Source organism: Kryptolebias marmoratus, linkage group LG8 (genome assembly GCF_001649575.2).
Source record: "Kryptolebias marmoratus isolate JLee-2015 linkage group LG8, ASM164957v2, whole genome shotgun sequence".
Taxonomy (NCBI): domain Eukaryota; kingdom Metazoa; phylum Chordata; class Actinopteri; order Cyprinodontiformes; family Rivulidae; genus Kryptolebias; species Kryptolebias marmoratus.
Genome location: NC_051437.1, coordinates 22,204,371 through 22,219,453, shown reverse-complemented (window position 1 = coordinate 22,219,453; position 15,083 = coordinate 22,204,371). Strand labels below are relative to the sequence as shown.

Sequence of the window (15,083 nt, the reverse complement as noted above, 5' to 3'; positions counted from 1 at the left end):
TTTGTCTTCTATAAAGAAATTTAACACAACTTCCTTTCAGACATCCAGCTAGAAGTTCACCGATGCAACATTGTTGATTTCAACGCTGCATTACATGTTGTCAAAAATCTAAAAGTATGAAGAAAGTTTTAACTGGCGCATCTGTCTGTAAACAAAATCCATGTGGAACATTTACACAAGTAAAGAAGAAATAAAGACTAAAATTTAACATAAAGAACAGAAGAATTTCAAAAAATGTATTTTATCATGTGCTGACATCTCAAATGTACAAATTGGGCGCAGGCACAGAGTAAACCATGTTAAACTGCAGAGAGGTTTCTGCACATGCATATATGTAGGCACATACACATGTATGATCAGTATCAGTGTTTTTGTTGGCTTAGTGGGGGAGAGGGACACATCTGAAGCCTATTAGACGCCTATACTCCAAAATACGAGCCAGACACTGACACACATGCACACCATGAATAAATAAGCTGCTGCTTCAGTCACATCTTCTCACCTCAAAGCTGACAAGATTCACTTCTTCTCTAAATATTTCACCTGGACGTTATATTTTCTTGAGCTCTGACACACAAACACACTCACAAAGTTTTGTTAGACTCATTACGCCACTGACTGACTTCCCAGGGTATCATTAGATCTCTGCTGTATATTATTGCAGAGTGTCAAATATTTCTGGAATCTGCTGCGTGCACAAAAAGCCGTCTCACGTTCTCCTCCTCCTCCTTTCCCAGGTTTTACACATTTACCTCCGCATAGTTCTTGGTTAGGTGGGCATTCGACCAGAAAACGTAATTAAGTAAGTGATCCCCTTTTGGGTTGTACTTTGACTTTTCCTAATTCCTTTATGCTGTATGTGCATTTCCTAATACATCCATTTTTAACTATAATGTGAGAGTTCATTATAGAATTAAGTTATTATTGGTAATTTCATAGCAAAGGCTATGAAACTGAGTACATACTGTAAATGATAAAAAAAAAAAACCACAAAGAGTTTTAAGTCAACATACTTGTAGATTAGTCTTTAAGGTCCAGCATACTGTTCCAGACTGAAATTTCTCAGTAAATTAAAACTAAAAGGTGCACATATTTCTGTTTCATAAAGTATGAATAAAAACCTTTAATCTCTTTCCTCCTCTTCTAGTAGTGACACTTTAAGATCACATCTGCCTCTTCTCTTTTACTTTCAACAGGAACAGCATTTTCTGTAGACGTTCAAAGAAAGGAAAGATTTTACTGTCTTTGTTTTTAGCAGATTTTTTTTTTATTTCAGTTGTTAAGGTCATATGCGTAGCAAGAGGATCTGTTTTTGTATCTGACCTACAATAATAGTTCTGACACTGTAAGATAGACTATTGAACAAGCTTTATCAATGCCTTTTAACATAGACTTATTACTGCTGGTATTGTTGATTGTTTTGGGGATTTTTTCACTTGAGTGACATCTGTCAGTTTTCCGTAGTGAGGCTGTTTGGAAGGTTTGAACTGAGTTATCTGACTGCAGCAGAGCGTGCTGTTGTTGTTTAAACTTGCAGGGAATTGCACTAAGAGGAATATTTCAAGGCAGATAACTGATGACAGATTTAATTCTGGGATATTCTGCCAAAAGGTTTCCACTCCCTCTTTAGCCAATCAAAACCAAGCAAAGGATTTTACCTCCTCACCCTTGATCTTCATTAACCCTCATCCTGAGCCTCACCCGCTTCCCATCTGCCTCATTTCATCATCTCTCTATGCTTTCTTTATCTATTTTTTTCCCAATAATGGGTTGCTTCATATTTTTCTTTTTCTTCATATCCTTTCTCCTCCTTTTTCCACATAAGTCCACCGCTATTATTCAACCATACCAGATGCTTCTTTACCTCATTTCTCTGAGGCTTTTGCTTTTCTTTGTCTCTCTTACAACTTGCATGAAATTATAGAATTAATTGTTCAAAATCTTGTGCAGAGTAAAACATTTTTGGTTTAAATACTCAGGCAGGCTTATATGTAGACCTAAAAACATTCTAACAAGGTCATCATAAACGGCTGTTCACAAGGTCGACAAATGCCGACTGGTTAAAAATTTGCTTGAGTCAGAAAGAGGGGAGAATATAAAATTTTATAACAAAAGATGGGCAGCCTATTTTTAAGACTTACCTTTGTTCCATGTAACAGATCTGTGTTTGATGTCTGTCTTTAAGCAAAGCTACATGCCCAACAACAGCACAAAAACAATCACAAATAACTATGTTTCTGAGACTGAGTCCCAAGTGTCAAGTGGCATCAACACGTAGAAACATGTGGACGTGATTCTGTCACAAAGAGCAGACAGGACAATGAAAACTTTTCCAGAGATTAGTTTATCAAATTGTAAAACTGTTACCTCCGATTATTCTACGGCCTAAGCAGTTCTCTGCATCAGCTACCATGTAGTTGACACATCACTCAACAATACAGTCCTTTGTACTTGGCTCCAGTTTTCAACAGCTTCTGTGGAACTAATTCATTACTTAAGGAGAGGGTGTGTTTGTTTCAGTGCAGCATCGCAGTGTGAGAGAGATGTAATGTCCCCCAGCTTGCATTAAAAGAAGGTTCCCATCAACTCTGGCCTGTTTCTTTGTTGCTTTACTTTGGCTTTGAGCCAAAATTCCAAATGATACAGCAATGAAATGGCATGAGAGGACACAAAGAACTTAATTTTTGTCCAGGTTGTTTTATTATACTGCTTTGCTTTTTTGTTAGCCTGATTTCTCTATGAAGCTGAACGGTATGTAACAAATAGCTTTGTTTAACATTGTCACAATTGGTGGATGGCAAGTTGCAGCAGGACCCAAATGCAAGTCTAAAAGAGGCAGGTTTCCAGAACTCAGCAGTACTTTTTAATAATTAAAAACAAAACCAACAGAGCAACTATCAAGCTGCATTCATGTTAATAGATCCTGGCAGAAAAAACGGAGAAAAACCTGAGAGTATATGTAGGTAATGAGAAGGGTGACAACAGGTGTGCTGATCACTAATGGAATACAAGTGGTATGAGAGATGAGAAACAAGGTGTATGAAGAAGATCTAGTGGTATGAGCATAAGAACAAAACAAAACACAACTGAACAACTCAAACTAGTAAAAGTCTAAACAAAATAAAAGCATTCCAGAGATCAATACAAAACAAACCCCAAACCACGTCAAAGACCCAGACCGTGACTAATATTTGTATTTAAACAAATTTAGAAAGCTGATGTTATCTATCACAGCCAGAGATAAGAAGTTAAATATTACCTCTTTCAAGCTGGAATAGTAAGTCTTCCGGTAAAACACAAGATATCTGTCATCTCAGCCACACAGCTTTACATCAGCATTAGTTCTAGATGGTACCAAAACCTCCCTGTGACTTATTTGTAGCTTTAGGAGCTTTGGGTGACCCTGTGCTACAAATATTTGTGCCAGTTATATTGATATCCAGTCTAGGAGCACAGTTACACAAGTTTCAGTGTTGCTGCTGTCAGATTATCTTCACTTTTGTTGGCAAAGTTCTGGGACAATGAAGAAAACACGCTTATTCCAATCTGGGAGCCACATGGGCTCCTTGTCAGCTGCTCACGTTATTACACAACAGTCTGAAGGTCTTCAAGGCTTCTCACTCGGTCATGAACTTCACAATTCAAGAAGAAAATCTAATTATTTTGTAAGCTGCAGCTGTAGTGAAAGGGCTATAGTTTACAGGGATTTGACAGATTTGTTTTTCCATGTCTAATACATGTCTTTAAGGGACAAAGCTTTTAAACATTTTTTTGATTTTAGTGATTAGTGATCAAAAACTTATTTTTACGAGATATAAGATTGGACAAACACTCTGGTGGTTTGTGATGGTCTGATTTTTTGACTTTGTATGGAGCTTTGTTAGGAAAAATCCATTGGATGTTCTGCATTGCAGTTCCCACAAGTAATAAACTGACTGATTTATATTGAGGTTTTTTTTTCCTTCGGTGCTGGTCTTCTAATCAGTCTGTCATTGAGTCTTCTACTTGATAGATCTAAATGAAAATTATAAAGAAAATTGTGACATTTTTGTTGTTTTTGTGGGTCAGTAAATCTAATGAACTTATTTGTCTTTCAGTGAAATCCTGACAGTAAAAAATTATTACATTTTTCCCCTAATTAGATGTTTGAAAGTGGGCACTGGGAGAGTTGAATAAATGATGAAAGAATTTGAAGTAAACATGTGTTGTGAATTACAAACAAACTGGGGCAACCAAACAAGTGGTTTTAGTTGGCTAACTTTAAACACCACAACTATGTGAAGCCAACATGGTTCCATGTCAAAACATGAAACAAACAAAAAAACAAGTATTTATATATTTCTTCTGATGAACAAAGCCTGCCTATTCTTTTATTTGTACACTTTTAAAGTAACATCTTTCAGTGAGATGCAAAAAATGTGCCTTTGTTAATACAAGTCGTTAATTGTTCTGAACCTTAATCAAAATAGGTTTTATACATAATCTCCACTAAAGTGCAGTCTTGTTTAGAATAAAACTGAAAAACTTCCATCAATGTAACTAAGTATGTTTAGCTTAAAGTTTAGTTTTTGTCATTTTGTCAAAATATGATGTTGGTAAATTGTAAACAACATAGAAGAATATTTAAAATAAAATAAATGGCTTATTCTAATTAAAGCTTTTTCAGCTCTCACTCAGAACCAAAGATTAAAGTTGTGAAGAGTTTTTGAAAAATGATTAAATCCACAAACAGATCTTTATAAATCTCTTTAAACTTCAACTTGGATAAGCAAAAAGACACTAACTAAAGACTACTGGTAAAAAAAAAAAAATAATAACCCTGCTGTTTCTTGAATATTGAGGGTGTGGCAGAGTCTAAGACTAGATAAATACCTTTTCAGGTCTTGAACCCTTTTCGGTCAGGGTCTACTGCTGTGATTTGTAAGGTTCGTGTTTAAACAACAATCACGCTGAGGACACAGAGGTTGCTTTTGGACATCTTTAGTTTGCTCACACACACATCTAACAACTCTTTATTTTAACACGCTAACTGAATAACAGTGGACAGCCATAAATACTTCACAAAGAAAAGAGATGAAGGACACTCAAGCTGTGTGCCTAAAACACACACGTTTCACACAGTTCCTGTGTGTAGGTAATCTACATGACAGAGGGTCAAAGCCACATTGTTGGGACTTGAACCCTCAACCTTAACTTCTCAAAGGGACCAGTGTTCTTCAGCCTTCAGGTTAGCTCCTTTTTCCTATTAACCATCCATCTGTCATTCTTGCACCCCTCTCATTTCCCTCTCCACTCTTTCAACCTGTTTTTTTCCCTTTCCTTTTTCATTTATTTAGCCTCTCTGTCTTTTTTATCCATTCATCTCTCTCAACCATCATGACCTCTTCTTTATATCCACACTCTGCTGGTATTTCCATCATATCTGAGCCTCCTGTCCTCTCTCGTTATTCAGTCTTCTACATTTCTACATTCAGTCTTTGATGGATCCGTCATTCACTTCCTCTACACATTAACAGATCTTTCATTCATTTCTTCTCTGCCCGTTCTTTGAAATGCATTGATGTTTCCTGTCTTTGGTGGACAATCCCCACTTCAGTTTGTCTGACAGCTCATTGATTCCAAAAAACTATCAGAGTACATGTTTTAATTCACAGCGTAGTCCTTATTTAAGCGGTTGGGTCTTGTAGGGCCTGTGCACTGTGACCTTTTAGGGTATTGGTGTAGTGTTTATCAAGACATGCTTTGCACCAACACTAAGCCTTTTAAATCCAGCAGGAGTTTATCAGTTTAGCCTCGGACTGTAAGGGATAAGTTGTGGTGCTACTTTTATCTGCTAGGATTAACTAGTTGGTGTTTATCAAGAGACAGTTCAGTCACGCTATTTATATTTTTTAAAGCTTTGGGCTTGTTTTGCATGGAAGATATATTGGCATAATACAAGAACTCTGACAAATTTTGAAATCAATGAAACTAAAGCTTAGCTGTCCATGGTCAAAGGTTTTTTCTCAGCAAGGTTTTTTTACACAAGTAAACATGCACACTACCATGCATGCCATTCTGAGAATAAGAAAAACCTGAACCTCATGACATGTAAAATCTATAAAGGTTTTTTTTTTTTTTTTTTTTAAATTGTAAAATCAATCAAATCAAATTTATTTATATAGCACATTTAAAAACAACTGTTGTTGACCAAAGTGCTGCACACATAAACATTCAATATAAACATACAAAAATACAATAACATTACAATTCTCACAATGTATTAAAAGCCAGTGAATATAAATGTGTTTTAAGAAGAGATTTAAAAACACCAAGTGTTGAAGCCTGTATAATATGGAGGGGCAGCTGATTCCACAGTCTAGGAGCTACCACTGAAAACGCCCGATCACCTCTGTGGACCAGCCTGGATCTTGGGACAACTAAGCACAAGTGGGCACTTGATCTAAGTGATCTAGAGGGCACATAAGGCTGCAGAAGATCAGACAAATATGCAGGTGCCTGCCCATTTAGGGACTTATAAGTCAACAATAAAACTTTAAAATCAATTCTAAAACGAACGGGGAGCCAGTGAAGGGAAGCAAGCACTGGGGAGATATGTTCACGCTTTTTTGTTCGCGTTAAGAGACGAGCTGCAGCGTTCTGAACCAGCTGTAGTCGTGAGAGGCCGGCCTGGCTGACACCAACATACAAAGAGTTACAATAATCCAGTTGGGAGATAATAAAAGCATGAATCACCCGTTCAAAGTCATTTAAAGATAAAAATGTTTTCACTTTAGATAAAAGTCTTAATTTAAAAAAGGACTTTCTAACAACAGAACTAATCTGTTTCTCAAAGTTAAGACCGGAATCAAAAATTACTCCAAGATTTTTTACGTGAGACTTTACAAACTGCTCGAGGCTACCAAGATCATTGGTTGAATTGTGATGCAGAAAAAAAAAAAAAAAACACTAAACATTCAGAACAACAAATAAAACCAGACATTTAAAACAGCACAATGCTGCAGAACTGAACAATATTATTTACAGATCTTATTTCAAATATTTAAAGGCAACATGGCTAAATCTAAAGTGAGACTGCAAACCAGAGCAAAAAGAAAACAGCCTGTTCTATCTTTCACAAGAATCGAATGGGGTAGGGTGGTGGTGGGGGGGGGGGTTAATTATGAGAAAAATGATGAAATTCCTGGCACTGGATGAGCAGTCATGTTCCATAGTCAAGGACAGACAGTTCAGAAATTTGACACATCACAAGAGCTCACAGCATGCAAAGAAGGATTCAAAAATCAACCAAAATGAAATTAGCCAAGAAAATTACAATCAGTTGATCGCTGTTATCAGAGGGTTCAATCTTAAAACAGTTTGAAAAGAGTTGTTTTACTGCAAGGTTAGTTAAGGTTCAGTCACAGTGCTGTATCACTGTGACATAGAACAGCTAGTGTTTTAAAAATCCTTTAAAAAATGTATTAATTAATAACTGTTGACAAGCTAGATGTTTGCATGACGTTTTGTTTGTCACAAAACTTACACTGTTTTTTTAAAGAACAATGTATATAGCTGCCTTAAAGGCATAGTTTTCTACTTCATGTTGACAAAGAAAAAAAAAAAAGTTTTTTAAGGTTCATTTAAAGTCTGCTTTGCCAAGGTTTGGAACTCATTTCACTTTTTTATAAGCATGAAAACTGCCTGCAGTGAGGTTTATTCTTTATCAGCCTGGCATGTTGTGGTTCAGTTCCAAACTAAAATCAAATCAACAACAGATTTTTTTATTTCCATTTTGAACTTTGCACTCAGTTTTTAAAATCTCTTGTGCCTTACATTTACTTCATCTCAGTTTTTTTATTGTATCGCCTCTTTTTTAACTTTCATCAACTCATTTTTTTCCTCACTTCAAGCAGTTTTTTTCATCCAAGCTTCCTTTGCATCTGTCGTGTCTCATCTGGCTCAGGGTTTATCTTCACCTCCTCAGCTCGCACACAATTATTGTCAATGCTCCCTTTTCCCCGTCACTGATTTCTCCATCTGCATCTTGTCTGCAATCTCACCAGGTCAGCATGCTGCTGACAGGCCACACAACTGACACATTGAGATATTCAGATGTCTTTATCAGATGAATAAATTGTCTTTGTGACTGTCACACAAACAAATCTAGAAGCAGAGTAGACACAGATGCTAATCAGAAGCATCCTGAATGAAGAAATACAATTACACGCACATTTTAGTCACACAAATTATTTATGCACAGAGTCAAAACAATGATACACCAGCACCTCAGATATCTACATTCAAGACATCTCTGTTTATCTCTTGTGTCCACTCTTTGTCCCATCATGCATATAGATGCATGGAGTTTGTCAATTCTGTGAATCTACATATGAGGGATTATTATTTGGATAATTGTGTCACCTGTTGTAAGTCAACATAAAGAAAATCCATCAAATACAAACAACATATGCTGTCTTGCAATATGTTGCTAAAACATTTACCAGAAATGTGTTTTATACTAATAAGAGCTTTAGTTTGTTTGTTTTGTAGCGGACCAAAAAATATTATTAAGACCGGACAACATTAATATATGTATATGAAATGTCGTTTACATAAGTTTTATCTACATGGTTTAATTGTCATTCAAGTTCTAAAAATGAACAGATGCCTGTTCTGTTTACAAAGATTAGAAATAAGTCTTTTATCTGTGAAAATATTAAATATAAAAAGCTGTATTTGCATATCTTAAATGAAAATGTTTCCATTTCTAGACAAACTTTTCAGTAAGGTAAAAGTTTCCCTGTAATATCACTGAATTCTTTATCCTTCCTCAGCCTGTAGCATTACCTCACTGGTTGAAAAGCCACCTGCTGTCAAGAGTTGGAACTGAATCAAAAAAGGCAACAATTATTTCATTTTATTTGGTTACCAAGGAGTCCTTTACCTTTCACTAAGCTTGGGTAGTTTAAGAGTTTTATTAGTAAAAACAGCAATCCATGTTTAAAATCCTCTACAAACCGGCAGCCTGGCAACAAGTAACAACAGTAATGATATTTGGCACACCTTAGACCCACACCTTCACAGTGCAGCCAGTTCAGTCATGCAGAACCAGAGTGATACAGTACCACTGCTTGGCCAGTGAAAATTCAGATTGTTGTCACAACTATGACCTTTTTTTTTAGCTTACTGGCAAAGATCCCTTAGTTTAAACAGAGATATAAAATTCTCATCAACCTTTACAAATACACTATAAAAGCTTTATTGTCTTCTCTGCTTTCCAAAAACAAGCTAATGATTTTGCCATCTACTCCTTTGAGTTTCTTTCTGTGTTTTTTTTTCTCCTCTTTTATTTCCAAAAAGGGATTTAATTGGATCAGAGATTTGGAAGAACCTGATTTGAACTTGAGAAATGCTGGAGACATTGTAAAGAATGAATGTAGTGAAGGAGCCATAACATTTTTCAGGGTGTAAAAGATGGATGAAGATGGATGTAGATAGACAAAGAAAAGAGCTGAAAGATGACAGAATGAGAGCCGCCCTACATTCCACCACGTCTGGAGTTTTGGTCTGACTCCTGGTGACGGCTCAATCAGCTCCGCTGTAGAACAACAGTCTGTATATGTATCTGGGCAATGCCAACTGAGAAAACAAATTCAATAATTCACAGGCTGTAAGCAAAAACAAACAGACTTTAACTCTGAAAACTAACACAGAGGGATGAAAACAGGACTCTTGATGGGAACATTTGAGTTTTCAAGTGGTCCCCCACCTCAAGTGGAACAAAGTGATTATTGTGTTAGACAGAAAACTTCGGTTTAAAGAGTGAATCACAAATTAAGGCAAATTAAATGAAGCAGGGAACAACTGGAACAACCTATTTGAAAAAGTGAAACAAAAAAACATTAAGGATTAAAGGTTTGTATCTAAATGCAGGCCGCTGAGAATTCAACCAACATCATGCACTAAAAAAAATACAATTAGTTTAAAAAAATAATAGAAAGTGTCACAACGTAGTGAAAATGATTAGGAAACAGCAAATAATAATAAAACAATACCTTTTAGGTATTTGTAAATTCAATGAAATGTAAACTTAGTTTTTACCTTGTGTAAAGTTATTTTTAACTGGAAGTTCCTGCCTTCTCCAAAAAGTGAAAGTGTCAAAAAGCTCCTTAACAAAAAGGAAAAGGAGCACATGTGCTTGGTCAGAGGTAAATGTGTCCTTCTTCACACTAATTGATTGAAATGAGATAATGACAGCTTTTCCTTCCGCTAAATTACCTCCACATCCACCTGGCAGAACAAACAGACTCAGATTTTTTTTGTTTTGCTGTGTTTTTTTGAAGATAACAGTGACAGAGGAGGATAAAAGATACAAAATAGAGTCAAACAGATGTGAGATTAAAAAGTAAGAAATTAGAAAAGAGTAAAAAGATTGAATACACTTAGAAATTTGCTTAGAAAGATAAGAAAGGGGAGTGTTAACCCCAGCAGGACATTATGTAAAAGAGGGCAAACTGTGAGGTCAAATGAGAGGTCATCGAGGCAGGAAGTAAAGAACTGTGTGGTCACTAATGAGGATTTTAGACAGGGTTCTTCCTGTAATCCTCATGATGCACAAGTGTGTTTCTGCTCACAGGTAAATTAAGAATAATGTTTTATTTAGTCCTGTTTGTTCCTCTTTCACTGCTTTGCAAAAGAGACTTTGCACTAATAATACTTGCAGACTGTTCACATCAATAATCACAGCTTACAATACTTTTCAATATTGCATGACTTTCTGTTGCATCTAGACTGAAGACAGTTGCACTCCTGTCTCTTTAATGCTTCTTTTCTGATAAGCTCTATCTGCTCTGATTGGTTAAAATGTACAAGACATCTGATAATCCTTTGAATGAGATGTACAAACAAGCCTCAGACAGACATGCAAATGCATTGAAGAGAAGACGGGACTTTACAGATGCATTACAGAGTTCAGGACTCTGAACACAACCTGAGCTGATAACACACTGAAGACAGGAAACATCCCCCTGCCCCCACCCTCCACCCCGAACAGATAAGTTGCCTGCAACCCTTTGTGTAAGAACATCAATTAAGGAAAAAGATTTCAAAGTAAAATCTCTCCTCCCAGAAAGAAATGTAAACTTGAAAAAGAGTGTGGGAGGTTATGGTAAAAGGAAAATAGCTGATCAGAAATGTAAATTTATAGATTTTGTTTAGTTTCTATATTTGGAAATTCTTCCAGTTTTTTTTTTCTCACATTTTATTGGACAAGTCAAGATCCCTCCACCCACATCCACCATATAACTGAGTAGCCTGGTGTTTATTTTCAGTCAGCCTGGAAAACCAATAAGCTCCAATTGTGACTTTTCTCCTGAAAACTGAAGAGGAGGAAATCCTCTGAGGTGTCTTGCTCCAGTAATAATTGCAGATACGCTCCAGGCTAAACTGGATGAAACAATGAGCCTTGCTTGGAAACAGCAGTTCGACCTCTCTCATACACACCATTTACTGGCTCATTATCTGTCAACCTGAATGAGTCAGGGCCAACAGCTGAGGAGAGGAAAGGAGGGATGTGAGCTGGCCAAGAAGACCCTGTTTCCCCATTGGAAAGGTGTCGAGTTAGGCAAATATTCTCAACCAGCCAGCATAAGCCACGTGAATTAAAACAAGACAAGAACATCATTTAGCATTTTCAATAATTATAAAGTTTCATGCTTTCCGGGTATTTCGTTCCCTAATAAAACACCTTTAATGAGACTGTCGCACTCCGGTGGATTCCACCCTCCGGCTGCGCGCCTCCTAAAGCCCATAACCCCCTGAAACAGGAGCCAAAACAACTACCCGAATTAAATGCTTCCAGCTTGACCACCGCCAAGACAGAGAGAGAGAAAAAATAAAATGAAAGCAGGAGCAGGGTGTAAATTGGAAGCAGAAAACAAACTTATCTCACATCTCATGGTCAAAGAGTGACAATTGATGCCACCTGCGGACAAGCGCGCGCACAAGGAGTCTTAATGAGCATCACTGTAAAGATGTAGGGATGAGATAAATTACCTTTAAAGGACAGCCTCAGTCTTGGCACGTTTATTTTAGTTGTAGAGACGGTGGCGATGAGGAGCGCAACCGACGTACTGATGAAGAAAGGTGTAAATCCCCTCATTGTTAAATCTTCTTGATTTTTTTCTTTTTAAAAAAACAGAAATGCAAAGATCCAAGAGAACTTTTAAAACCTATTTGGTCCCTCTCATCACGGTCCCTGTTTTGGAGCGTTTGCCAATTCCGCGAGCGCGTAAAAGGGAGTGTTTCTGGATGTCCTCTCAGTCGGGTGACTGCCGCTCTGCCCGGGCCGCTGAGCTGATCCACTGACTCTGCTCTGAATGCTTCAACAGTTCACTCCCAACAGCAGCCCAACAGAAGTATCTTCCAGTCAGGGAGAGAGATACAACACCACGCCTTTTTCAGCAGAGAGAGAGAGAGACGGAGCTGTGTGGCTTCTGGAAACACCTCCTTTACGCACCGCGAAGTTCCCTCCAAAGAAAGTGCACCTGATGGAACGCCCACACAGATGACTCAGAACACGATTCCGCCATCATTTCGAGGTAAAGTTAATTTGACAGCAAGATGCCTAAAGAAACCTTTACTGAAGCTTACAGGAAACATTTGCTTTAATTGCAAACCAGATTCGTTAACTACCAAATGTATTTAAGAGTTTTTGCTTTTTTCCAAAACTGTAACTTCTCAAATAGACGTGTATACTAGTTGCATGTTCATTTTAGAGTTTAGTAAAACAATTACATAAAAAAAAAACTCAAAACCTAAGTCCAAACTACAGCTAATTAAAGGCCTAGCATCCCTTGCATATTGCCCACCACCTTTCATGCCAGAGTTTTCAACTAAGATTATTGTGTGTTGAAAAATAACACATTTTGGTCAAACCTTAAAAATCACATTATGTGTAATGTCAGGCACTTGCTATATTGTGACACATTTAGAGTGAATGGACTGTACTTATATAGTGCCTTTCTAGCCAATCATGTTATTCAAAGTGCTTTACAACACAATCTGTGCCCTCATTTACCCATCCACTGTCAACCGGCCGCCCTTTGTGGTAGGATTTACAGAGAGAATGATGATCCATGCAGAGTCAGGTGGAAGTCAGAACAAGTTTTATTCTAGTGCTGTACCATCCAGCCTACCAGCATCAGGCAACAACAAAAAGAACCACTCACAAGACATAATTACAGCCTTAAATAGTCACAGCTGATAGTGGACTAAACCATTCCTCACAGGGACATTTACCAATTTACTACTTCCATCTATAAAATACATTTTATTAAAATACCACTATATTCCCAGTTAATTTTTATAAATATTTTATATTTTAAACCTACACCTAAGTACCATAAAACTACATGCAAACCCTCCCACACACACTTTTCCATGGCCTCTCCCGGAACCTATAAATGGTGTCTGAACCCCTAGGGAAGTATTTGTCCAAACACCCTGGAGAGGACACAGAAAAGACAGGTGAGTTTTTAACTTTTAGCACTACTACACTTCTCCTGCACTCACACCTAACATATTTTACACAAACATTTGCTTAAGTTTCTAAACAGTAGACCTTATTTCCTCTGACTAACAATTCTTTTCTTCTCACAGACAACCACCTCACTTCTTAATGAGGAGCAGCTGGGCAGAGCCTGGAACAAAAGGCTACATGCTAATTATTAAAATTCTCAATAAATATTTAATAAATAGTTAAAACTTCTTGTGTGCAAATGGTTCTTTATGTGCAAATTCATGCTTAAAGTGCAGTGCTAAACAAGGTGCTTGTTAAAGTGCAAAGGTGCTCTTAATGTGCTATACAGTTTAAGTTTATAAAAAAATAGTCCCAGTAACGAAGACCTCTAAATTACATCCACACACATTTATACAGCACTGAAGCTCTACAAAACTAATCTGACTAAATCATTCCATGAAGACTAATCAGTGCTTTTAAACTGCATTCATACACTGATGGGACATTGGAAGCAGTGAGGGGTTCAGTGCCTTGCCTGAGGACACTTCAACATGTGACTCCTGCCAGAAATCAAACCTCCAACTCTCTCATTGGAAGAGGACTGCTCTAACTACTGAGCCACAGCCGCTCCAATAAAGAGTGTGTGTCATGAATGACTCTGAGCTACTATCACACTAGAGTTTAGACCAACATCTGTCAAATTGACTGAGCTCGCCATTTTTGTGTTGGCTAATATTGATTAGCTGTAGTGGCCATATTGAACTGGACTGACTGCGAAAGTTGATCATCCAAGTTCCAATAAAATCCTTCTAGTGATTCATGAGATATTTTGCTAACAGTCTAGAAGGATTGACTTCAAAAGTTAATGCTGAAGTTTTAAGCAAGGATCCTGTACAATGATGAATACTTGAAGTATGTGTTGTGAATGACTCTCAGCTACTACCACACCTAATTTTACCACATTATTTGTAAAACTATCTAAACTATAGCCATTTTTGTGTTTTCTGTGGTTTGGCTCAAAAAGTTAATCAATTGCGCATCCTTGATTATCGACAGAAAGTTTTATTAAAATCTGTCCAGTGGTTTGAGATATTTTGAAAACGGACAAAAACACAAACACACACAGACATGGGCAAAAACATTATCAACCACCTTCACCTTTTGTTGGTGGGTGATAAAGATGGTGTTTTTATATGGCAAAACTAAATTATATATTTTTTTTTATGTATGGAAAAAAAAGTATTTTGTTTGAATGTGGACATCGGCTCTGTTTGTCAAAGGTACAATGAATATTTTTATGTTTTAGGCAAACTTGTCCTAATCTATCTCTGAGTGTTAACCTTCCCGTGGCCTTTGGGCCAAATTGACCTGATGTTACAAAGGCTTCTCTACCTCTCTCTCTTTTGAGGGCTTCAGGAGGGTTAAATACCACAGTTTTATAAAAGCCGTAGTATCTAGATAAGTGCATCAGTATCGTGCACAAATGGGCTGCAGAGCTGCAAGATTTGACAAGGGCAAACTGAACACTATAATAGGAGCAATGAGGGGGAAGAATCTGTTCTAGAATCTAACTTTTCTAAGA

The 15,083-nt window shown here is 37.1% G+C and overlaps 1 protein-coding gene across 1 annotated transcript in view; it reads right to left on the bottom strand.

The window, feature by feature from the left end:
• sema3bl (sema domain, immunoglobulin domain (Ig), short basic domain, secreted, (semaphorin) 3bl) overlaps positions 1–12,366 on the bottom strand; it is a 53,328-nt gene extending 40,962 nt beyond the window's left edge. Inside the window, exon 1 of the mRNA XM_017417789.3 lies at positions 12,037–12,366. Within this exon, the coding sequence (XP_017273278.1) occupies positions 12,037–12,142 (106 nt within the window). The 5' untranslated portion in view covers positions 12,143–12,366. The remainder of the gene's footprint in view (positions 1–12,036) is intronic.
• Positions 12,367–15,083: the final 2,717 nt, after the last annotated feature.